At 35.1% G+C, this 26,572-nt stretch overlaps 1 protein-coding gene and 1 long non-coding RNA gene across 8 annotated transcripts in view; one reads left to right on the forward strand and one right to left on the reverse strand.

Moving 5' to 3' along the window:
* lrba (LPS-responsive vesicle trafficking, beach and anchor containing) overlaps positions 1-26,572 on the reverse strand; it is a 410,338-nt gene that overhangs the window by 150,759 nt on the left and 233,007 nt on the right. For 4 of the 7 annotated variants that reach the window (XM_087237192.2, XM_087237189.2, XM_087237188.2 and 1 more), the window contains exons 37-38: positions 9,558-9,682; positions 1,237-1,377 (exon numbers count right to left, since the gene is read on the reverse strand). In XM_087237192.2, the coding sequence (XP_087093318.1) occupies positions 1,237-1,377; positions 9,558-9,682 (266 nt within the window). The remainder of the gene's footprint in view (positions 1-1,236; positions 1,378-9,557; positions 9,683-26,572) is intronic. The other 3 variants (XM_087237193.2, XM_087237191.2, XM_087237187.2) reach the window with 1 other exon arrangement.
* LOC147846827 (uncharacterized) lies at positions 1,140-22,550 on the forward strand. Its single transcript, XR_015476620.1, has 2 exons — positions 1,140-1,457; positions 19,354-22,550. It is a non-coding gene; the product is annotated as an uncharacterized LOC147846827 (long non-coding RNA).

The raw sequence follows: 26,572 nt of genomic DNA on the forward strand, positions 1-26,572 counted from the left end.
TCGAAATGTCAAAAAGCGCTGAAACGCGCTGTCAATCAGGGCGCATTGATTGCGGGCTTTGGGTTTAATCTGTCATCAATCTTAATTTATGCCAGCATGACAATGTTGAAGGGTTGCTCTGGGGAATTTCTGCCGCTCTACTACACGCGCAAAGCATCGGATTTGCGCCTGCAAACTGCCGTTGCAGTCAGTAGGACCAGAAGCCCATTTTTGATTTCCCTAAGCACCCTTCAATACACGGACGCATGGCATGATCAGATAAGTTCATCAGCATGTAATACGGCTGAGAAACGGCATGTTTTCCCCCTGCTTAACCGGAACACGTTTCCGTTACACCTGAATCAAACATCATGCTAAGTAGGTGATAATAAGGCGATAATTTAAACTTTATTCGAAAAAGAAATGATCTTTTATTATAAGGCAGATAGTCAGCACAAATTATGCTAAGAATTTGCAAGTGTTAAAATGGGTCGAAACGGGTTGAAATAAATATATAATTTACAAACAATTTAATACGAATTATTGCTTAATTCTAAAATAATATGATAGGGTTAAATTAATTAATCTATATCATAAATGACACTACTTTTAAATAGACAGTGTTAAAATGCTATAATAGCAAATAGAAAAAAAATGAAAACGGTATTATTTGTTCATAATTTACTTTACATCCTTGTCGTTATTTTAGACATAGAGGCTGTTATCGTGGTTTTGAAAAAAAAAAGTTTTTTTTTTGTTTTTTTTTATCAAAGTGAACAGTTTTTTGGCCGCTTAAAGACAAAAAATTAGCAAATGAATGAATGCATGACCATGTTTAAGCACTTCATTTAAAACATGCTTAAATTAATTTATATTACACTTTATCTAGCTACATAAATAATATACATAAAGTTATAATTAATTATTTTTAAGTCGCTTAAAAATATTTTTTTACCTAGTTGAAATCAGTCTGTCAGGACTGTGGGCCTTGAAGCGCTCTTCAACCCTCACTCAAAGTTAACCCGCTTGCAGGCCGCTAATGAGAGAGGACTGCTTCAGATAATGGTGTGATCCCCTCATTAACGGCGGATAGGAGGGGGTGACTGACACCGTCAGAGCGCGACGAAACAAACGACACCCCTGCCGCGATCCGCACAGCTGCCTGTACAAGCGAACTCGGGCTCGGGTAAATGAGCGTTTTATAATTTCGCTGTCGTGAAGAGCGCTTTCTTTTATCGTAGTGCGGTTGTTCTTTACCTGTAAGATTTTCCAACTCTTTTTCCTCCAAGGATGAGAGGGTGTCATCGTCCTCCAAGAGCAGCTCACTCTCCGAGTTCTGATTCCCCAGCACTGAACTCCTGATGGACTGTTTGCCCTTCAGCACGTCCTCCTCTGGAGCTGCACAAAACAAATCACATTTCCTTCAAGCGTTACCGCTCGAAACTTTACACGACTTTACACGGGTTAACTCTGCCCAGGTAAGCTGACGACACGAGGCAAATGTCGCTTTTTAATTTATTTTATAGTTATTTGATATTTTACATAGGGTAGAAAAATTAATAACTGGTGTCTTGAAGCTAACACGACAAAAATACGTCAAAAACATTTCCCGGCATATTAATTTGGATTAACATTTTAACACCGATCCATAACGTTTTCATTTGCAATGTTTTAACATTAATCTGATGATTAACGAAACAAATCACGACATGCTTAAGTTTAAACATTGATCTCTGTGATTTGTTGTTTTGCTTATGTCAGAAATGTAGGCTATGAAAAAAAAAAAAGATGCAAATTTTGCTGTCCAAAATGTTTCCAACGTTACACGTTTCCAAAAATGACTTTGTAATTTAATCATTAAAAAAAAAAAATAAAGGTGCTTCTTTATGAAACTAACATATACTAATTGCCTTTTTGCTTACAGATATTAATAACCAGCATCTAATAACAGGGATATTTTGCTAATATTACAATAGGGCTTGCTAATATTAAACCATTCTTAATATAGCCATAAACAGACATATATTCTGTTCAAAGCCAAACTTACCCTGTCAAAAATCAGGAGTAGCCCTGTCTGATCTCAACTGTACATGACTTGAGGTTCCGCATAGATTATTTAAGAAAAATGGTAATCTGTAAACATTTACAGAGCACTGCATTCCCAAGTGGTGAGGGGCAAAATGGGGTCTACAGTAGAAACAAAGGCAATCCTTCTTTTATGTAAACACAGAGGGTATAAGAGGGCTTTGGCCCACTGGAGCTACACACAGAGTCCAGTCCTGAAGTGTGTGGACGCAGAGTCATGTGACCTCTGATCTCTCTTTCTCCAGATGCGTCACCTGAGGGGTTTTGCATTTGCACTTGAAGCACAACCCTGAGCCGACTCTTTATAAATAGCGCCCTAAACCATTAGAAAAGCAGAGCAAAGAAATCTCTTGTCATGGAAGGTATGTTGGCGCACTGATATTTAGAACGCTCTTCCTGTAATTAACTCTCCCCAGAGAATTTGTAGTTAGCAGCAGTGAAATTACAACCAGCTTCCTAATACATACCACATGCCCGAGTGCTCACACCAGACAGAGTGGACATGAGGATGTGACAGAAAAATGGTGTTAATTCTGCACGTTCAAGCGCAATAATATTTGTTCAGGTTTATTTACTATTGTGTCTGAAGCTGAGCTGGAGTCACTTCCCAGTGCATTGTGAAATATAGTAATGCGGGTCAAACTACATATAATGTTAGACTTAAGTAATATGAAATAACACACAGTGTATATTATTTCACATCACAACTTTAGTTGCAAAAAAGAGAGATGTCTAACGGTGCTTTTTACACAACAGCCTAATAAGTGTTTACAACAGAAATGAGAAGCACATTTCTAAAATCTAGATAACATAACGAGTAATAAACAAAACCAAAAAAAATCACATAACATTAATAAGTACACTATACCGATCAAAAGTTTGGGGTCACTTTTATTTGTATTTTTTTTCATGTTTTTTTTAAATGACAATTATTCTGTTCATTAAGGTGGCATTTATTTAATGCACAAAAAGTTACATTTTTAAATATTTATTACAATTTTATTTTATCCTATTGTGTGTTGTTTCAAATAAAATTGTTACTCCAGTTATTACTGCTTTATTCAATATTACCATTAATAATCATAATATTAATAGTAATAATTGTAATAATAATAAATAATAATAGAGTGATTTCTAAAGGATCATGTGACTTTAAAGACTGGGGTAATGAAGCTGAAAGTTCATCTTTAAAATCACTGGAATAAATGATTAATTGAAATGATAAATTACTTTTAAATAGTTATTTTATAGTGCAATAATGTTTCACAATTATACAATTTGAATTGTATTTTTGATTAAATAAATGCAGCCTTGGTGAGCAGGAGAAATTTATTTATAACCCAAATGAACAGCTGAAACACACACTCATACTTTTCTGAGCTGTTTTGATATGGCCATGCACAATAAGATTTAAATTATACATTTAAAAATCCTACTGACCCCAAAGTTTTGACGAGTGTATATCTGTAATTCTATTAAATCTATTGTTAATTGTTATTAAATTAATCAAATTTAGATGAAAAGTTGACTTTTTTGGATACGAGTTGACTCTAGATGACTAATAATCCTATCAAGCACACACTGTATGACAAAGATATGACACAAATGCATGACAATAAAATGTTTTTATGCTACTTTAACTTATTTCAGTAAGTTAATGAGGTTTACTTGAATATTTTTGATCAGTTTGACTGATGTACATTTACAATTATTAGCCCCCCTGAATTATAAGCGCCCGTGTTTATTATTTTCTCCCAATTTCTACAATAAGACAAGTTATTGTATAACGATGGTTTGTTCTGTAGACAATCGAAAAAATATATAGCTTAAAGGGGCTAATAATTTTAAACTTTAAAATGTTTTTTATAAAAAAATGAAAACGACTTTTATTCTAGCCAAAATAAAACAAATAAGACGTTCTCCAGAAGAAAATATATTATCAGACATACTGTGAAAATGTATGTCGGTTAAACATGATTTGGAAAATATTTAAAACGGGGGGAAAAAAAAATCAAAGGGGAGCTAATAATTCTGACTTCAACTATAAGTTTAAAAAGTTAATTTGATTCAACTCAAATTTAGGCAGCAATTTTTTTTTACAGTGCATCCACTTATAAAAAATATTATGTAATAAAACTTTGAATACTGTAGAGAAATAATAATAATAAAAAAAACATTCAAAAAACTAGAGCTAAGAACAACTGCACCAGTGCCTTGAAGGAGTCAAAATCCCATGCTGCAAGATTACATTCAGACATCAGCTTTACTTAAATAGCTCATTCATTCCCCTCATTCAGCAAATTCGAATGTAAATACATGCAGTTGCGTTACACTTCTAAGCTCTGTTTCCCTTTTCCGTGCAGGTTCAGATGCTCATTTATATGCGACTACGGAGGCAAAGCAATTAAATTGTCAGAATTAACAAATTTGTTTTTAACACAAGTGCAGCCAGGAGTGAAGGCAGGAGGTGCTTATTGATCACAGGAACAGAGACATTAGTCTTCAGGTATTTACACTCCTTTGAGTCGCCAAAGTCCGTCGCCTCCACCTGGCCGAATCAATCCCCAGAAAAGATGGTGCTTTCCAGCCATAAATACATAGCTTACCAAACTACCAGTCATCCGCCATGGGGTGTAAATTGCACCACCGTTTCCTGGCTGGCGATGAATGATCGCAATTGTGCATGCCAAAAAGGGAAGTTTTGATATGACGATATATTATATAGAGTGATGAAAAGGAAAATAATCTGCAAACAAGCTTTTCTATATTCATCAGAAGGAAATGGAATTTATTTTAAATGCTAGGACATGTCTGTAATTTAGGAGACCTTACATTTTATATGCATATACCGTAAACAGCTATGGAAGTAAATATAAACCACTTTTGACGATTTCTCAGTTTCTCTGGATTTATAGGTATGGGTTTTAGTATAATATCGATATTTGATTTTTTTTTCTACACAGTTCTTATATTTCAAGTAAAATTGTATAAAGTCAGTTTTTATCTACCTGTCAAACTATGAAATTAGGATTAAAATGTCAATTAATTTGTATTAGGGGCTGCATTGTGATCCTTATTGTGTCTTTAAATAATTAATTAAATGATTCTTCACATTTTTTATCTATACACTTTTATTACTAAATGACATTTTAGTTTGTGTTGTCATCTGTGAGAACATTTTATGAAAACATTTTATGAACAGTGATTTTTTTGGGGGGAGGTTAGTAAAACAGTAAACTTAAGTGGGACACATTACAATATATGGGAAAAACAAACTTCTACACAACACAATTCTAAATATAAATCTTTCTCTATTAGATTAATGAAAATTCCTTTTTTTTGTATCACAATTTTCTCTTCCGCATATCATGAGAATAATCATAGCCAGATATGACCCTTGTGCTCTGTTTGAGATCTTGGCTGGGACTTTCATTCCACTTCCGCAACAAATTTAGGGTCAGCAGAAAAGACTCAAGCTTTCTAAAGAGCAGAACAGAGAAACATCATTGTTTAAGCATCGATTAATCGTTCATATATGTTTCTGTTGTCTGTTTACTCTTTCCTTTTCATGTTTTTTCATATTATATTATTTTTCTTATTTTTAATGAAATGTTTTATTATTATTTACGACATATCCACTTGAGTCTTAATAGCTGTTTTTGTGTGTGTTTGCCCTGTATAGGATTTTAGATAAAGTTGAAGACAATTAATATATGCACATAAATACTTGATGGCTGGATTGATTATTTCCTGAGCTGGATGGTCACTGGGGAAGTGTTCAAGAATAATGAAGGGTTTTAAGTTTTAGGTTCCATTTCAAAGTGGAACCAAAGTGTTCCTTAAGGAAAACTTGAACTTAACCAAGTCTGAAGTTAGCAAAAGAAAACGTGAAGTGTACAGAAAAGAAAAAGTGGGGGACCGAGCGAAAAGACAGAAATCACTGGGTCCCCTTAGGGTCCTCCATCCAGCTGCATATTACGACCATTAGGGCGGCACATCGGTCTCTGAGGATGCTGCGATTCTGAGCACTTATTGCTTTTAGATCACATTCTTATTGACTTCTGTCACATTGGTCGTTTGTCTTGAGGACCTGTGTCATTCTGGGGCTAAGCAGTGACATATTGAAGACATTTTTTTCTTAGAAACTGCCCCGTTTCCAAGGGGTGCAATAGGTTAAGCTGCTCAAGTCCAAATTCTGAATGGTGATCGTAAGCCTGATGATTCCGATTGTAGCCAAGATCTCACTGAAAAAAAAAATCACTTAGGAGTGTGAAAAACCTCTCACACAGCATGGAAAAAATACTTTTCTTACTCAGAGTTTTTCTAACTCAAATATCTAAGAATTCTTAAATAAAGAAGCATTTATAGACCAGCAAAAAAATTGTGTTGTTTTCATAAAAAATATGTTGAAAAATAAAGTATTCACTAAAACAAGCAAAATAATCTGCCAATGGGTTGAGCACAATCTAGTTTTTACTTTGAAATACAATTATTTTACATACTTATTTCAAAGTTTCATGAAGAATTCATTGAACAACATTAAAACATTAACTGAGGGATGTGAGGGAACACAAGCAGCTGAGGAGTGTAAACACTAACTTATGATTGATATCTCTTTATATTGTGTACTTAATAATATATGGAACTGCATATTTTACATAAATCAATTCAGACTGGAAAACAAGATGTCCTTTTTTATTATTCCACCACTTATTCAGAGAATAATTAAAACTGCATTAATCCAATTCAATCCAACAAAATCTGCAGCAATATTATGCCAACACATCAACTTTTGCCATTTCTAAACATCTTTACATGATACAATTGCCTTTTTCTTCCTTTGGGACGCCATTTTTTTGTTCCTAGTGGAATTTAGCAACTCTGATTTAATGAAAAAAATTCTTGGTAATTTCTCCCTGCTGTGATGTAGGTGTAAAGCGTCTAATATTTGGTGAAGAGTTTTACTAGCTATTGTCTGAGGGAGAATCAAGATAAGTGTGCACGTGTGTGGGAGTCACTAACGTGTGATGCTAAGCGGTTTTCCAAGAAGTGTAACTTTTCTGTTAACAAACTATGATTTATTAAAAAAAAACACTTACACATGTCAGGAGTGTAGCATGTCAAAATGAGCATAACATTTTCCATTTTGTTGTTTGGTGTTTTTTTTTTTTTTTTTTTTCACTCATTAATTCATATTGTATCTCCAAAGTAACTCAAAAGTTTTAAAATGTTTAGAGCGGAGATACCCAAACTAGGGCCCGTGGGCCAAAGTTGGCCCATGGTAACCTTCGATTTGGCCCGCCATTCCATCTGAGAAGAGAGCGAAAATAATAGGGAAGCTTTTGTTTGTTTTATTATTAAATATAAAGTTTAAATGTACATACTGTCATCTGATGGATAGAGGACAATGCAAAGACTTGCAGGTGAGCAAATCGAGGCAAAGGCAGATTCTGCTGGAGTAGTGTATTCGGCATTGAACTCCTGTTCTGTTATGAACTGTTATGTTTTTATTGCATTAAGTCAGGGGTGGCCAACCCTGTTCCTGGAGAGCCACCTTCCTGCAGATTTCCGTTGCTACCCATATCAAACACACCTGAACCAATTAATTAGGACTTGAACACCACGTGATAATTACAGGCAGGTGTGATTGATATGGGTTGCACTGAAATCTGCAGGAATGTGGCTCTCCAGGAACAGGGTTGGCCACCCGTGTTATCATTTTAAAAGTTATACTGCATTAGTTAATTCGATTTAAAGTCAAATATTTTGCTTACTTTTTAAAAAACAAAAAAAGGCATATATTTAAATTCTTACATATTTCAGCACATTGCTATTCATCATTTTCTATTAGCAGAATGTAAGGTAGATCCACTACAAATTACTGCACTGAAAAAAAATGGATTAGGTGGCTTTACTTAAAAAAATTAAGCACTGCCTTAAAGGAGGGTATTTGCAGGTTTCACCAAGTTAAACTTAAGACCTTTTTAAGACCATTATGAAGGAAATTTTAGACTTATACAGGGCTAAATGCTATTTCGAACATCACAGTTGGAAAAGATTTTTACTTGCCCAATCAAATAAATGATTATAATTAAATACATTTAATTATACAATAATAATTATAATAATTTAATAATAACAAATATAAGTCAGGTCAGTATCCTCAGCAGTAAATACTTGTAAACAAACATTACTGTAAGGAACGTAATTAGAACAGGATGGAAAATAGAGTTAAAAATGCTATTTTTAAATAAAAAGTTTTATTGAGATTAGGATTGTTAGTGATTGTATGAGTGTTAATGGCTAGATTGAGAAGCTATACATGAATAAAGGAAAATTAAGACCTGTTAAAAAAAGATTTAGGGCCTACAACAACATTTCAGTAGATTTAAGGCTTTTTAAGGCCTAAAATTGAGCTTTTGAGATTTAAGACATTTAAAGACCATGCAAATATTTTGTGAATTGATTAAGTAAACGCATAATTGTAAAAAAAATATTTAAGTGAACTTAATAGTTCTAAGTTGGAACAGAATTACTTTACATTTTTTTTTAAGTAAAATGAAATTAAGGCAATGGGTTTACTTACTTTTCAAATTAATTCCTTTTTACAGCATGGTTTTTGTAAAATACACTGTAAAAATGCTGGGTTCAGCACTATTCCTTCATGTTGTCCCAACACAAATCGATTAAGTTAACTTAATCTCTTTTTATGTTTTATGAATAGAAGTAGAACATGGAACAATTAAGTTGTCCCCCCAAAAAACCTTAAGAATTGTGTTGCTCCACCTCATTTTAAATAAGTAGCTTAAACAAGCTGTAAAAGCCATTTCTGAGTGTGTGTTTACATGACTTTAAATCATAATTATTTTGCACACTGTAAAAAAATGCTGGGTTCTACACAATTGTTTCATGTCGTCCCAACTGAAATCAATTAAGCTAAAAAATCTAAGTGGATTGAACATAAAACAAATAAGTAGTCCCCCAAAAAACTTTCAGAATTGTGTTGTTTCAACTCATTTTAAATAAGTAGTACAAGCAGCAAACATCATTTTTTAAGTGAAATCTGGAAAGCTGTATTTTAAAACTGCAATCCTAAGACTAAGGTAAACACATCTACCGTAATCCACGCTCAAAAGCCACTGCTGCTAGCTTTCCAATTAACTTCACAGTTTCACTTACCTTTAATACCAGCAGCTGACATGCATGAGAAGGAAGGAACACAGTGACAATTTAACAATTAGCCATACTTAAAAATCCGAGCTAATGCTAGGAACTGCTCGTAGTAAATAAACAAATTAGCCTAAAATTGCTGCCATAATACTATCCGAGACAAAATCCTCTGTGAGAGACTGTAATGCCTTTTGTTTGTCTTCTAAAAACTATAAATGCTTTACACAGACTGTTACCTGTTATCATGGGTTACAAGCGTAACAGAATAGGCTGCGTTTGTGTGTGTGTAAGCGCATGATACTGTATGACTATGTATTACCCACCATGCTCAGCTGCAGCCTTGAGCGTGGCCTCAGAGTGTGTGGACCCAAACGGGTTCCTGATGAAGCGCCGACGTCTCCTCAGGTCATCCTCCCAGTAGTCCAGGCGCCAGAACTCCCGCGGTCTGCTGCCGAGAGGAAGAGCGAAAGAAAGAGAGAGATGGAGAAAGAGAAGCAGAGAGAGAGGGAGAGAGAGAGGCAGGCACATATGTTAGCAATTAGCCAATGCAGTGAGACGCAGCACAGTACCGGCATAATACAAGCCTTGTTTTGCTGCAACCTTCTGCAACTGAAACTGCACAAACTGGAGAATAGCTAAAATTGGATTTTATTTTTAAATCAATAAAATAAATTTTAATCAATAAAATAAAAATAAAAAATAAATCAATGTGGGTCAAAGTGTGTAATATATTATTATTATAATATTTTTTTTTACACAGTTGAAATCAGAATTATTAAACCCCCCATTTAATTTTTTTTCTTTTTTTTAAATGTTTCCCAAATTATGTTTAACAGAGCAAGGAAACTTTCACAGTATGTCTGATAATATTTTTTTTTCTTCTGGAGAAAGTCTTATTTGTTTTATTTTGGCTAGAATAAAAGCAGCTTTTAATAAAAAAATAAAATAAAAAAACATTTTAAGGTCAATATTATTAGCCTCTTTAGGATATATAGTTTTTCCATAGTCTACAGAACAAACCATTGTTATACAATAACTTGCCTAATTACTCTATCCTGCCAAGTTAACCTAATTAACCTAGTTAAGCCTTTAAATGTCACTTTAAGCTGTATAGAAGTGTCTCGAAGAATATCTAGTCAAATATTATTTACTGTCCTCATGGCAAAGATAAAATAATTTTTTTTATTTTTTTATTAGAAATAAGTTATTAAAACTATTATGTTTAGAAATGTGTTGAAAAAATCGTCTCTCCATTAAACAGAATTGGGGAAAAAATAAACAAGGAGGCTAATAGTTCTGACTTCAACTGTATATATTATATATTATTTTTAATATTAACAATTTTTTCTATGATTTACAGAAATAATAACTTGCTGAGCATATTTAGAACAAAAAATGCCATATTAAAATTCCATTTAGGGATCACATTGAAGCCCCAAAATTAAAATGAATTGTAATTTTAATAATCTAATGTTATCTGTATGCTTTGTTTTTAATTATGTAAATAATAATTTATTTAATTGAACAAGTAGAAGGCAGTATAATTATCATTATTATTTTTTTTTTGCATGAACAGGTTTATTAATTGTTCTGCTGAACGACAATTCAATTATTATTTTATCCATTTTATTTACAACATTTATTATTTCAATTAAAATGTTAAAGACCACACTTGCCTTTAACATGCTACAATATGATTATAAAATTACTTTTGTAAATTGAATTTGCCATGGACACCAAAACAGTACATCTAATAGTTGACTCAAACATTATTTAATAATGTAAAATCTATGTATTATAGACTGTATACACACATGTGGAGCAGTTACAAACCAGGGTTCAACGCAAAGGAACAGTGGTTCAGATTTTTACTTGCCCTGCCAATATTTTCACTAGCTCCACCAAAAACTAAAGTTAATAGCAAATAACATCTGTGAATCTAGAATTTGAATATTTAAAAATGTTAATAAATGTATAATAAGCAAAATTCTAAGTGTTATGTAAACAAAAATGACAGTATGGAAAATGTGCAGGTATTTTATTGCAAAACAAATGGTGAATTGGCAAACTGCAAGACATCATGTCATTTTTTCGCTGTGTTGTACCCACGTAAATGCCCGAGACATTAGAAACAGATGTTTTCATTAGCCTCATAATTTGATGTTGCCGTTATGTTGACGTCTCTTTGCTACAGAAAAAAATAACGTGCTCACAACATCCAATTAGATGCCAGGAACCAATATGCAAAATGGTGTTTATGACTTTACAGAGAAGGTGGCATTTAAAGGCTTAAAAGCACAAACTGTTGACAAATTGACAATAGTAAATTGCGACAAATAGTGGCAGGCAAATTAAACTTTGGTGACAAGACAATGCTGGCCCAATTGGGCCAGTAACAATCTTGTCTACTGTCCCGAGCGTCTCTCACGCTGGGCCATCGGGCAGTCCTTATTATTGAGCCCTGCAAACAATAATAAACTTATTATGACTACTAATGCTGCTAATGATAATATAACCAGTGTATCCTAAAGCTAACTCGCTCATAGCAACAGTGAAGGAAAAAACCTTTTAAACTGATACATGTGTTCTAATTTTAGAAGTCACATATGCACAGAATGTCCGAAGTGTTTGTCCTTGGAAGTAACACTGAAAAAGAGGCCCAGATTTTTGCAGCACCTCAAGAAGGTGAGATGAGAGCTAAATACATCACACTGAGAATCAGCCTGCTGACACAGCAATCCAGAACACACATACACACACACGCACAGAAAATGAGGCAGTGCTGTGATTCCAGGCTCATTTCTGAGCCCAGCAGGACACCTTACAGCAGGAGAGGAGCACATTTGACTCAATGTCCTTCGCCTTCAGCCAGTTTTCTTCTCAATTTGCACCTTTTATCACTGTAAAGAAATCTCTGGCTCATCCTCATCCTACTCCATCTCTCCCTTTCTTTCCTTTATCAGCTCACTATGTTTTCTCTTGACGCGTGTGAAAATGTTTAACGAAGGTATACAGTCAGACGAATGGTTATAACATATTACCCCATTTAGATTCAAAGGACTTTAATTAAAATAATCTCGTAAAATATTCATTATGTTTAGCCCCCCGAGGTAAAGCGAAAATACATTCCCTGCGCCATAAATGAGTTTAATCTACGAAAGCCTGCTTAATTTGAAACAGAAAGAACTAATTTCAGGCCAGGGGAGGGAGAAGTGCAATTTGCTGAATTGAATTAAACTCATTTTTTGGGATGTAACACACGATGGCAAGAGTAATTAATTACACCCATACAGACAGAAGAAAAATGAATTTAGAACCTAAAGAAAATTTTTTAAGGACGAATGTGATAAAACAGTACCAGAATCTTGTTAAACTCAAGAACCGAAATTCAATGATCATATGCCATCCAAGAAGAATCGATCGCAGAGCAGATCTGTGGTGATCCGGCGAGCGAGAGGGGGTTGATGGGGGAACGACTGCGAATGGCTTTAGCAGTGGCTCTGAAGCCGTTCCTCCGGCTGATTTACTGTAGCAGCGGTGAAATATAACTCTCTAAGTCCATTCTGTTCTGTGGAAGTGAGAAGAAGTTTTATCGTGCAACAGGGCCTCCACACCCAGGCCAAATAAATCAGGATAACGGCCACTTAAGAGCCCTCCCTAGTGCTCACCTTCTTTTTTACGCCCGCATACTTTAACAATCGCCAGCAAACATGCTATTATGACCTAAAATACCAGAAGAAGGGGGAGAAAGAGAGAAGGAAAGTATTGAAAGAGAGAGTTGAGAAAATAGATAAATCAAAGAATGGTACGGCAAGTCTTCACAGAATTAATGATACTATGTGAAATAAAAACAGACAGAAATACTTCAGGAAATAGTTCTGTGTGCAAAATAACACATTTTAGTAGGCCGCTTAAAACGGCTATCATACGAGCAGGGCAGGTATTTATCAGTATTTACCTTTCATTTTGCCAGCAAATTTTTTTTTAGTTTTAGTCATAATCATTTTAAAATGCCATTTAGTTTTCTTTTTTATATTTATGTTTAGTCTTTTGGATACATTGTAGTTTTGGTTGACTGAAATTTAAAAGATTTTACGATTTGACTACACTCAAAAAATTACATTTGCTTGTTGTTCGAAATATTTAAAATGAGCTGAAATAACACAATCCTTGAGGTTTTTTTTTTTTTTTTTTTGGGAGGGTTCAATCCACTTAAATTTGAGAAAAACTAACAAGCTAACTTAATTTCTTCTTGTCGTCAAATTAATTGTACAGAACCCAGCATTTTATACAGTGCAAATTTACTTTAGATTTAGTAGATTCAAATCTAACCAGTTTAGTTCATTTTAGTTTAGTTAAGCTGCTTTGACACACCTAATTTAATTAATGTTAATTTGACATAATTGAATTTAACGAAACAATATATAAATTATGCATATATCAAAAAGCTCAATATACACTACAATATATCACGGAGAACACGATTATAAACCAGAATGATATTTTGATATTACTGATATAGTATGAACAAAACAGGCCCAAATTTTTACATTTTTAACCGCAAAACATTTTTTTCATAGTTTGTGTAATTCAGAATTAAGTTTTATTTAGTTTGTCTTTTGTCCATTTTTCGTTTTTGACAAAAAATATTAGGGCTGTATGATATTGGAAAAATCTGATATTGTGATATTTTATTTTCCTATAATAAATATTACGATGTCAATGAAGTCTCACAAGATAGTTGAAATGCTCTATTTGACAGTTTTCTGGGTAGTCTAACAGTATTCAGGTAGAGAAATTAAATAATGGCAATGCAACAAATTTATGTATGTATGTATTTCTTAAGGACCGATTACACCGAACACACTTTTTCCGTTGAGAGGTGCCTTTTTTGAACCATTTACTAACAGCTGCTGCTATGTGCCCTGCGCGCCTCGAGTTTTAACTGCACGTTACGTCAGTCCTGTGTTTCATTCTCCAATCAAATGAAAGCAGGAGTTTCTGTTGAGGTGACGGCAGTGTTTGTGTTATCAAGACAACCAAGTTGACTTAAAGATAGAGGACAGACTAGCGGTCAATGCTTGAGTTATGCGGCGCTGTATGATTCACAAATCTTCAATTTTACAATATAGTTAAATATTAAAATGATAAAAATATCAACAGCAATACTCACGCACAATAACCAGCTGAGACAGTCTTTGTCTAGTGACATAAAAAGTGCACCATGCTTCTTTTTTTCTAATCATTAAAAAGAGCAGTGTAGCGCCTCACGCTCTAGAACAGACAAGTGCATTCTCTGTGATCTGCCCCTTACTTTGCTTTGTCTCATTTCTAGTCCAAATATCAAACATAAGTCAAGTAAAAATATTTTATTATATTTTATATTTTAATTCATATCAAATAAGGCAAAATTTAGAGTTTTTCCATAAAACAAGCAAAATTAATGCAAAATCAGATGAGTTAAATAATTTTATTTTCGCTTTGAAATGTAGTTATTTGGACTAGAAACAAAGACAAAAAGTCTAAGTTAGATTTTTTTTTGCACAAATCATATAACTTCTGTATAAATACAGTGATTAAATACAAATCTATATCTACTGGTCAGCTATAATCCAGTCTTAACATTGCATATCTTTTTTATGTGACCATTACAAATGTGCACATTGCAATATCAAGGCTGAAACGTTATATTGTGCAGTACTAAAAAATATGATGCAAATCTTTTGTAAACTAATTTTTAACACTGAACCCACTGCAAGAAACTCAAAGCAAAAAGCTGTCTCTACTAATAAGAGACATTAATAACTGATTTATTAAAGACAAGAAAAGGGGATGTAATTTTGAAAAGAGATGCTAGTTTCCAGGATAAGCACAGCTCCTCTGAGACCATTTACAGCTCAGGCAGACAGCAAAGCCTTTTCTGTTAAACGTTTCATGGAATTGTTTACACACAGACATAAGTCCAACAACTACAAAAAAAGTTCTTAGAGTTACAACTGATATGTTAGAAGTAAATGAAGATCAAGCAAGTACATTAACAAACCCCCAGAAAATGCTGTAAAAATAGCATCTGACTCCAGTCTCATGGGTCCACCTCATCACTAATGAACATGCACTTTTAGTACAAATACAACAGCAATACAAAAACCAGGTCTCTCCTTAAAAGTGTATCCCACAGACCTGCTTTCTCAGTTCTTAACTCTAATTGTGTTCAGATGGATCTCCTCGTGTATATATATTATGTTCCTGCTTCGCCAGTGTAATGAAATCATGTGTTGGCCTGTGTTTCTGTTATTGTTCTGAGCAAATTAAATTTAACTTGCTTATAAATCAGTTTGTGTAAGGCATGTAATTAAGTTAAATAATATGTTACAAAAAGTAAATATACATATGGGTAAGCATGTCAAATCAGCTTAGGCATAGGGGAATCAGATCGATCAATCAATCAATCACTTAAAAACACTAGAAATACCAGGAAAAAATGTAGAAAGAGGCCAGGGTGATAACTTTGTGGGCAACTAAACATCCCCCCAACCGTGCCCCTCTTCAACTTGCCTGTGCAAATTCTGCCTTTTTATAATAAAGACAAAAAAAGCAACACAAATCTTTCTTTTAAGTACAACAAAAATGTTAATTAGTTATAAAGTACGCCAGGTTTCAATATTTTTCCTCTCACCGGTCAATTTACTAATAAGATATTAAAATCACTGCTCATTTTTGAATACATAATATTTAGAAAAGCTTTATTAATTTTCGGTGATCCTCCTTATGCTTAACTTATACTGAAAAATCCTGTTTGGAGGAATTCATTCATGAATCAAAACCTTCCACAATAAGGTGACACATGCTAACGTTGTTTTTTGTTGTTATTATTATTTATCAGCATTTTGCAGATAAGCTTGTGTTCATCTAAAATTTCTCTCATTTCATATAGATGTATTTGGCATGATTTTTTCATTGGTGGATCTAATTAGTCTTCATCTGGAATTAAATATTGATCCCTATTAAACATGATTTTTAAAAAATGGATTCAAGTGTTTTTCCAGTTGTAAATGAAAATGAAAATGCAAAAAAAGTGCGAGAGCTCACTCAAGATGCTTACTCATGTCCACTCACTCAGCACGTACATTCATTAGAAAAACTCTAATTGCAGCATTAGGTGTAACACAAGTAAAGATAGGTCAAGGACAGCTAATTTAACAGATTTACTGTATGAAAGTATACTGAAAGCATATAGTACAATCATAAACACTACTAGAGTGCCATTTTAGGTATTTTGAGTAAAAATAATGTAAATTTGATGCTTTAATGTTTTTTTTTTTTTTTTAGTTTATTTCATATTTGACAGGACAGGGTACTGCAGCACAACTAATTATAGTGAGAGTACGTAGGGTGTCTTCCTCATGCCTTTCACTCAGTGTTTAAAAAGTTGAAGCCGGAATACCTTATATCCGATAGTATCACTTTTGGATCCTCTCTAACTCCTCAGAGAGACCTTTAGGTAGTCCGCCCCAGACTGGACAGGCATACTTTAGAACTGACTGTATAAAAGTGAAGTACACTTGTATTAGAAAACCACAAGGAAGACCCGTTTTTTTGGGGTCGATCCCAGTTGTAAGAGCAAAAAATAATGACTTGACTTTGATCATTTGGAAAAGTGGCAGAAGGTAGATTTTTTTAGATGAATCATCTGTTGAACTGCATCCCAATCATCACAAATACTGCACAAGACCTATTGGAACAAACATAGATCCAAGATTCTCAGAAATGAGTCAAGTTTGGTGAAGGAAAAATTATGGTGTGAGGTTACATTTAGTATAGGGGTAAATATTTATGTTGCCCATTACATTACAAACTACAAGAAAGGGCAAATTCTTCAGCAGGATGGCCACTTTCTCATACTTCAGCCTCCACATCAAAGTTCCTGAAAGCAAAGAAGGTCAAGGATGCTCCAAGATTGGCCAACCCAGTCACCAGCTATGAACAGTATTAATCATGTCTGGGGTAAGATGAAGGAGGAGGCATTAAAGATGAATCCATCTATGAGTCCTGCAAGAAAACTTTCTTTATTATAGATGACTTTATTAATAAGTTATTTGAGTCATTGCAGAGATGTACGGATGCAGTCGTCCAAGCTCAGGGGAGTCATACACCACATCTAAGCAAAGTCAGAGCTTACAGTCCTAATTAAATAATTAAAAATCAAGAAATTATCATATTATATTTTGATAAAATAAGCGTAATCTAGAGGCCTTTGCCTTTCATATAAACCTCTTCTGATACCAAATGATCAACTAGAAGTCAAGTTATTATGTGTTGTTCCGGATAGGCGACAAGACTTTTGTCAAGTAGTGTATAAAACAACATATTAAAGTCAATATTGGTGTATGCCATTTTAGTTTTTTGTAAGTCATGGTAGAAATAAATGCTTTGCTAAGAAAGAGCACATTCTAAAACCTCACTAAATTGCTTGCAAAAAAACACTAGCTGGCAATAGCCTATCACTGGGAATCCTGTACATCGAAGGGTATTGAATCTGGTCCTGTTTCAAATAAGTTATTGTCTGACCTTAAAAAAGTGTGATTTTCTTCACAGTGAATTTAATATTTTTTTTAAATTAAAAGTATTTTCATTTTAGAAGCCTTAATCTACTTAACCAGTTAAAAAGTAAGGATTGTGATTTTTTTTTGAAGGTGAACTCCAGAACAGTGTTGGATTTTAACTCTGCCAGAGACTGCAACAAAGCTCTGTAGCAGTGTTGTTGTTATCTGCATTAGTGTTAATTCTTCACTCTAATAGTGTTCATATTTTGACACTGTGTTGGTGGGGCAACACTTTTGAAAGTGTTGAATTAACACTTTGCGGGTGGTTCCCTTATATATAGACTTTTAAAGTGTTAAAATTAACTCTATTGGTGTTAATTTCCGGATTTAAAATGTATTATGCAGAAAAAAATAAAGCTGTTTGACACTTTCTAATTGTTTTGATGCACAAAATCAAATTATTATTAAAATAATATTTTTTAAAGTATATACAGTTGAAGTCAGAATTATTAGCCCCCTCTGAATGTTATATATATATATATATATATATATATATATATATATATATATATATATATATATATATATATATATATATATATATATATATATATATATATATATATTTCCAAATGATGTTTAACAGAGCAAGAACATTTTCATTGTATGTCTGATAATGTTTTTTTTTCTGGAGAAAGTTTTATTTTTTAAACACCCTTTTAAGGTCAAAATGATTAGCCCCTTTAAGCTATATATTACTTAAATAGTCGACAGAAACAAACCATCATTATACAATGACTTGCCTAATTACCCTAACCTGCCTAGTTACCCTAATTAACCAAGTTAAGCCTTTAAATGTCACTTTAAGCTGTATAGAAGTGTCTTGAAGAATATCTAAAATATTATTTACTGTCATCATGGTAGAGATAAAATAAATCAGCTATTAGAAATTAGTTACTAAAAAACTGTTATGTTTAGAAATGTGTTGAAAAAAAAAATCTCTCCATTAAACAGAAATTGAGGACAAAAAATAAACAGGGGGGCTAATAATTCTAACCTCAACTGTATGTCAAAACATCTAGCATTCGTAAAAGGACAGTTCACCCAAAAATAAAATTTTGCTCACCATTTCTTTACTCTGAAATGGTTCCAAACCCTTAGAGTCTCTTTTCTCTGCTAAAAATAAAAGAATGTTTTCTGAAGAAAGCTGGAACCCGGTAACAACTGACTTCCATAGCAGGAAAACACATACTATGAAAGGTCAGCGAATACAGATTCCCAGCTTTCTTTAAATGATACTCTTTTATGTTCAACAGAAAAAAGAAACTCAAAGTGCAAAATATTTAGTTTTGGGGGAACTATCCCTTTAGCAGACACATATTGTCCCTTTCCAGACACATATTGATTAAACAACTGAAAAAAAACAGTGCTGCGCAACAGAAAGAGAGTCAGGTTCACCCCATATCATCCTGTCTGTCTGAAAACAAAATCCCCTCTATCTAAGCAGCAGCAGCGAGGTGTTTGCATGTGATAGTTTCCTCCATGTAAATAGCCACTCTATCATTCTGCTTTCCAGGGTTCATTAATTAAAATGATTACCAAAGGCACAGAGCTGATCCAGGGAGCTCCTCTCCTGTCAGTCTCTGAGAGAGCACAGATACAGAGAGGATCAATCTGTCTGCAACACAACACCACGCCGGCCACTGCAATTAGATGAGCAGCTGGAAACACGTTCACATCCTCCACCGCCGCCCAGACAACGTGACAATAGAGCCCTAATGGAGGCAAAGGAAGTACGTGTGTGTGTGTTATCCAGCCGCCATCAATCCCAGCAGAAGAATCAGCTGCACATTCCATGCAGCAAGTGTTTTCACAGAATTAATGAATTATTCATCCACCCGGCCCTCCTTCCAAAGGGGGTTTCTAACAGGAATTACGCCAGCGCGCTCTCAAGAAAACGACAATTACAAAACACAATAGGCCTCCAGAACTGGGCACGCATTTGCACCACATGGGCGCAATTAGTAATTAGTACGCTCGTAAAACAGCCATGACGGAAACAGAGCCATAAATGGCAGCGGGGAGTTGAAATTGTCTTATTGCATATGCCGAAAGCAACACTTCAGACCCTCCTCCAAATGGCTTTAATGTAAACCACATTTAACACGAGCGAGGACTTTTATAAGCGCTTGTTAGGTGTAATCCAAGTCTTTTCTTCTCGCCCGGTGCCACTATAAGTGCTGGGTCGCCGGCTGTAAATCTGCACAGGTTTACCAACAGAGATGATGAACGGGAGGGGCTAATCGTAATGCCGCTTAATACAGATGGCGACCCGCTGAGTTAATGAAGAAGGGAAATAGAACGGAGAGCGAGTAGTAAACAGTAGGACAGAGAGAATCAACAGAGAAGAGGGTCATGTTTTATAATCTCCTCTTTAAAGCTTCAATTGCACTCCTAAATTGTAGGTTTGCATAAAACAAGCCACACTTCAAGTCTACTTGACTCGAGGGAGGTGTCATAATAAACAAAGCATTTAATTGGGCCATGTGTTGAGAATTTCAGTGCGCGCGTGTGTCTGCGTGTGGGATTAATGAGGTGTTTTTTTGGAAGTTGCTGAAACAGAGAGGCTGGCTTGTGCCGCCACACTTCAGAAAGGCATCAGTCTCACACTCCAGCAGCCGTATGAGAGCCTGCGAGGGTTTTGCTGCAAACACGGGCTCTAAATTACACACAGGAACAAGTATACCCACATATCCCCACTCAAGAACAACAGGCCTAGAGGCTTGAGAATGCAGCATGCGGCTGAGAACACGCATTACCAGATCTTTTCATCTTATTGCAGAAATGTGTATTGAAAAAAGGTGCGCATTTATTTATCAAATACATGCAATTCTTGAAACTAAGGAATTTAAATATCATTGGTAAATCACATGTATTTCACTGTGTGTCATTTTTAACCCAGTATCTACATTATCTCTCTCTCTCTCAATATCCAGCTAGAGTACCTAGCTTTATCTGTCCCTCAGAGGTCAGTATTGGGTCCTACTCTGTTTATTATCTAAATGCTGCCTCCTGGGCTGATTATCTAGAAAAATGGTCTGGGTTGTTCTGATTATACTAATGCAGAGATTTATATTAGAATTTGTGATTTATATTTAAATTAGCCTGATTTGACTACTGGGAATACATTTTCTGCTTACTTTTTTGTTAAAAAGCCTGGCCGGAACATAACTTTCTTAATCTAAAACTGAAACGTTGTTGCTATAATTTGTGCACTCAAAATATATTAATTAATGTAATAACTAAGATAATTGTGGACAAGAGCTTATTTACTGATTCTGTTCAGGTGTGGAAATTATATTCAATTCAACTCATTTTTATATTTATAGTGTATTTACAATGTAGATTGTGTCAAAGCAGCTTAACACAGATATTGTAGTAAATTGAAACTGTTTCAGTCTAGTTTTTAGACTTGAGTAGACGTATTTCGATGGATTTTTAAAAAAAATCTCTGTAATATTGCATACAAGACTCTTCAAGGGCTGATGCAGAAAGGCTGACTCAATGCCTAAAGTATATTGCATTTAGGCTTGATTATTGCAATTCACCGCAATATATAGAAAAGTTTAGATTAATTTTAGATTATTGCAATATATAGAAAACTAAGCTACTTGTGTCTTATCTTCATGCCAACAAAATGCAATGCCTCTTTGCATTTTCACTAACATATTCTTCTTATTAATGTAATATTTTAATGATGCATAGTTGTTATATAGATAGTTCTTAAAAGGCCATGATAACACCTCTTTCGGTTCAAGTCTACCTAATTTTTTCAAAAGTCATGATGGGTATGGCGCGCTGTGAGCAGAGGGAGGAGTCGGCATGGCCGGCAGAGCAGGGGAAAAAGAGAGGAGCGAACAACTGTCAGTTGGCGCACAAAATAAGACACAAACCATGAGGAGACCCATAATTTTATAGTTTACAAAGTTAAAATGCAACAGTAAGTAGTTTAATGCTCTGTTACATATGTTATTTGTAATTTTCTATAGGCCTACACATGACCACAATTTGCCATATCATCAGAAAGATAATTTTCAAAATGTTTATATAAACACAATAAATGAATCCCCGGGTCTCAACGCACACACAGTGGATCGCAGTGCAGCAGGTCTCTTTCCCCAACTAATCCAACCATTAACAGTGGCGGTAATCTGGAGGATTTTACGCATTTGAACACAGCAGCACGGATTCCGTATAAGCAATGTGTCTGAATGGTAACAAACTCAACTGATAAATGACAAAGTCTGCCAATCTCCAATTCTCGTACAGCACTCCCAACAAAAACTCTTGCTGCAAACCAACAAGTCATCATTGGTAAGGCATATCGGCGCCAATTTTGATCCCACTCCAAAAATAATTTTAAACCCGAAAGATGAAATTAGCAGACAAAAGCTAAAAATTATCCAGGTTTATCCACAATTAAAGCTGACAGCTGCTATCGTTGTCTTACCTAATGCTCAACACACACAAATCACACAAAAAAGCACTCCAGGAGTTCTTGAACCTTTTAATGTAACAAATAAAAACTAAAAAAAACAGAAAGCAGCAGAGGGGGAGAAAAAAGCCACATTTTAAAATGAAAATGAGTGCCAAAAATGACCTTGATAAAATGCCTGACAGTGAATAATGAAATTAGACTTCAGATTACCTTCCACATATTGAAGCGTTCTTCAAAATGTCAATTCTCAATGAGGCCTATTCGGCTTATCTTTACAGGAAAAACACCCAGATGATTCACTATAAAATGCAGATTTTTTTCTATCATTTATCATTTTTTTTGCGTCTGCACAGCACATCAGACTGCACTCCAATAGTTTTTCTTTTCTATCTTTTTTTTTAAACAAACGATTGCTATCTATCAGCATGAAGGAAAAACACATCAAATTCCAGCCTACCCGTACCTGTGTGGCCAGTTTATGAGTTTAAACCCATTAAAAATATTGAGAGCTGCCGCGGGACGCAACATCATTTACAAAAAGGGCAAAATGATCCTGCAAGAGTGATGATGGTTTCTCAACCGACTCTCCTTTCAAAAGCTGTTTGTATGTGCAGACGGGTGTATTCTGAGCCGATATTACACTGGAGTTCATTTCTGGCATGGAGATTATGTAAATGACAATGATGTGACCTTTAGCATAACAAACGGGCCAGACAGAGCACAAGTTTCATACATCACTCCTGCGCGGGGCATTTTAGAGACAACTCGCAGTCATTTATAACCTTTTCCTGCGGATTAATGCAGTTACAGTCAGTGTGAACACATCTCTCTTTGTGCCTTTTTCATTAATGCCTGCGATTGCCACAGCTCAAATTGCTCTGTATCGCCGAGATTATTTCATATGATTTGCATAAGCCATGTGTTTATGAAAACTGAATGGATGGAGTGAGTATTTGTCATGCAGACGGAGGGCAAGCTCAGGTCTCTCCGTCAAAAGTATACTGGCGTATGTCGTGTGGCTGCCTGGAGTCTCAAATTAAACCGAGAGAGAGGAAATCGCAGCGACTGTGTCTGATTAAGGTGGCAATGTCTATGCAGAGCAGGGGAAATCATCTGGGGTACTGTTGACTCTGGGCACCGTATGCTAATGCCTCTTCTAAAGGTAGACATGAGGTCAAGAGCGGCACACGATAATGACATCGCTGACAGAGCATCTGTGCTACATGTTAAAGGAGAACAAATGGCTGTTCACCGCATTTTGCTGGTTTGTATCTACAGATGCATTGCTTAGGATGTGATCATTTCATTTGCATTTCAGCCATTCATCAAGGCCCAAGGTTCTTTCTATAATACTTTTCTCAGATCAAATGAGGAGTGATAATGAACTGTTTATCAAACAGTAATCTATGCACTGGGTTGAAAAAGTATGATTGTAAAATCTGTAATGCTTATGGTTTAACTGTGGGGGTGATAAAACAATTTATTTGTTAGTTTTAATCTTTCATGTTACTCAAGGTCAAGCATAATAAATGAGTGAATCAATTCAAAATATTCTGTAACATTGTGACTGCAAAAGAAAGCTGTTTCCACAAAAATAAGTCCACAAGAATTGTTTGAAACTTTTGATATTCATCATAAATATCAGAAAATCAGCATTTTACAGTTCTAAAGGATTGTGTGACAAAAGACCAAAGTAATGCAAATAAATAAGATTTAAATCCCACAATTCCATTAATCTATTTTACAATAAAGATGTTTTTTTAATAAAAACATTGTACTTATCGAATAAACGCAGCATTGATGAGTAGAGGAGCACTGTATTGTGCATATATAGATATCCAGATGACAGTATATATTAAAACCAATTCTAACAAAACTTGTTTTATTTATATACAGTTCAGCGTGTAATCTGAACCACAGAAAGGGACCAAAAAATCTGGAACCTCATGCTGGATTACAAAACAATATATAATAAAATAGCACCAGTAATTTAACAAATGTTAGAGGAAAAAACATTTATAATGTATTTATAATAATTATTTGTTTTGTTTAATCTTGAGATCCCCAATAAAAGTGGCTTCTTTTTAATGAAAGGTTGGATGTTTGTGATTTTTTTATTTTTTATTTAATAATTAAAAAAGGAAAAACACATCAATATTAGTATTTATACACTCACCGGCTACTTTATTAAGCCTGTTCAACTGCTCGCTAAAGCAAATTTCTAATCAGCCAATCACATGACAGCAACTCAATGCATGTAGACATGTAGACATGGTCAAGACGGTCTGCTGCAGTTCAAACAGAGCATCAGAATGGGGAAGAAAGGTGATTTCAGTGACTTTGAGTGTGGCGTGATTGTTGGTGTCAGACGGCATGGTCCGAGTACTTCAGAAACTGCTGATCTACTGGGATTTTCATGCACAGCCATTTTTTACGAGTTTAAGGTTAACAAAGAATGTTCCAAAAAAGAGAATATATCCAGTGACCGGCAGTTTGTTGCACTTGTTGATGCCAGAGTTCAAAGGAAAATGGCCAGACTGATTTGAGCTGATAGAAAGGCAACTGTAACTCAAATAACGACTTGTTACAGCCGAGATATGTGGAAGGGCATCTCTGAATGCACAACACATCCAACCTTGAGGTGGATGGGCTACAGCAGCAGAAGGCCACCATGGGTGGCACTCCTCTCAACTAAGAACAGGAAACTGAGGCTATAATTTGCACGGGCTCACCAAGATTGGACAATAGAAGATTGGAAAAACGTTGCCTGGTCTGATGAGTCTTGATTTCTGCTGCAATATTTTGATGGTAGGGTCAGAATTTGGCATCAACAACAAGAAAGCATCAATCCATTCTGCCTTATATCAACAGTTCAGGTTGGTGGTGGTGGTGTAATCATGTGGGAGATATTTTCTTGGCACACTTTGAGCCCATTTGTACCAATTGAGCATCATCTCAACGCCACAGCCTACCCAAGTATTGTTGCTGACCATGTCCATCCCTTTATGACCACAGTATACCCATTTTCTGATGACTACTTCTAGCAGGATAACACGCCATGTCATAAAGTGCGAATCATCGCACACTGGTTTCTTGAACATGACAGCGAGTTCACTGTACTCAAATGGCCTAAAAAGTCACCAGATCTCCAATCGATATATCCAATAGAGCACCTTTGAAATATCGTGGAATGGGAGATTCGCATCATGGATGTGCAGCAAACAAATCAGCAGTAACTGTGTGATGCTATCATGTCAATTTGGATCAAATTCTCAGAGGAACATTTACAGTATCTTGTTGAATATATGCCACAAAGGATCAAGGCAGTTCTGAAGGCAAAAGGGGGTTCAACCTGCTACTAGTACAGTGTACCTAATAAAGTGGCCAGTGAGTGTAGATTGTATTTTGTTTCCTATTATTTTATCTATCTGTTCATCCATCTTTTTATCTATTTTTTTTATTATTCTTTTCCCCTACAAATTTTGGTTACTTCATTTCATTCATCACTTTTGCAGTCCATTTGACTGTCTTTAAAATTTGCTTCTAATTGATTGTAAATTTGTAAATTCATCCTGTTAATATTAAATAAACATGTCACACAAAATAAGGAAAAAAAAGGAGAAAGAAAGTGAGGGAGAAATATGGGTGAGATGTGTAATGGATGCCGCATCGTGCTCTGGGGCAGGAGTGAACATTTTATGTGTCCCGCTTTTTTTGCTTTCGCTGCAAAAGCAAACTGCTGGGTCACAAAGATAAAGGAGATTTTTTTGGTAAATGGCGAAAGTGTTGAAATAAATGACCCGACTGGAGCTGCGTGTAATTACTGCGGCCCAGAGAGTAACAATCTATCACAGTGGTGAGGGGGGTGACAGAGTGCTAAGGGGTTAGTCAAAGGAGATAGCCTCTGACTAACTACTGGACCCCAGCAATCGATACTTTCCTGATGTTCTTTCCTGAGAGAGAGTGAGACGGGGGGAGAAAAGGCCTTAAAAACTTCCCAAATGGCTTTTCATTCAAATATTGATCAGGGCCTCTTCTCGTGACCTTGCTCTGTCATGGCAGTATACTTTCTTAAGGGCATATGAAACTCATAAATCTGAGTTGCTACAGAAGAGAAGTGTGTGTGTGTGTGTATGTGTGTGTGTGGTGCTGTGTGTAATGGCTTTTGCTGCAGCAGAGGCCCGTTTGCTACTTTATGTAGGGGCATTCCATTATAAGGCCTCCTCAGAGAAAAGAGGATGATGGGAAGGACTGAGGGACAGATAAGAGCATCACTCTGGATCAACGGCCAACCTTT

The sequence above is a fragment of the Danio rerio genome, chromosome 1 (assembly GCF_052040795.2).
Source record: "Danio rerio strain M-AB ecotype USA chromosome 1, GRCz13ab, whole genome shotgun sequence".
Lineage (NCBI taxonomy): Eukaryota > Metazoa > Chordata > Actinopteri > Cypriniformes > Danionidae > Danio > Danio rerio.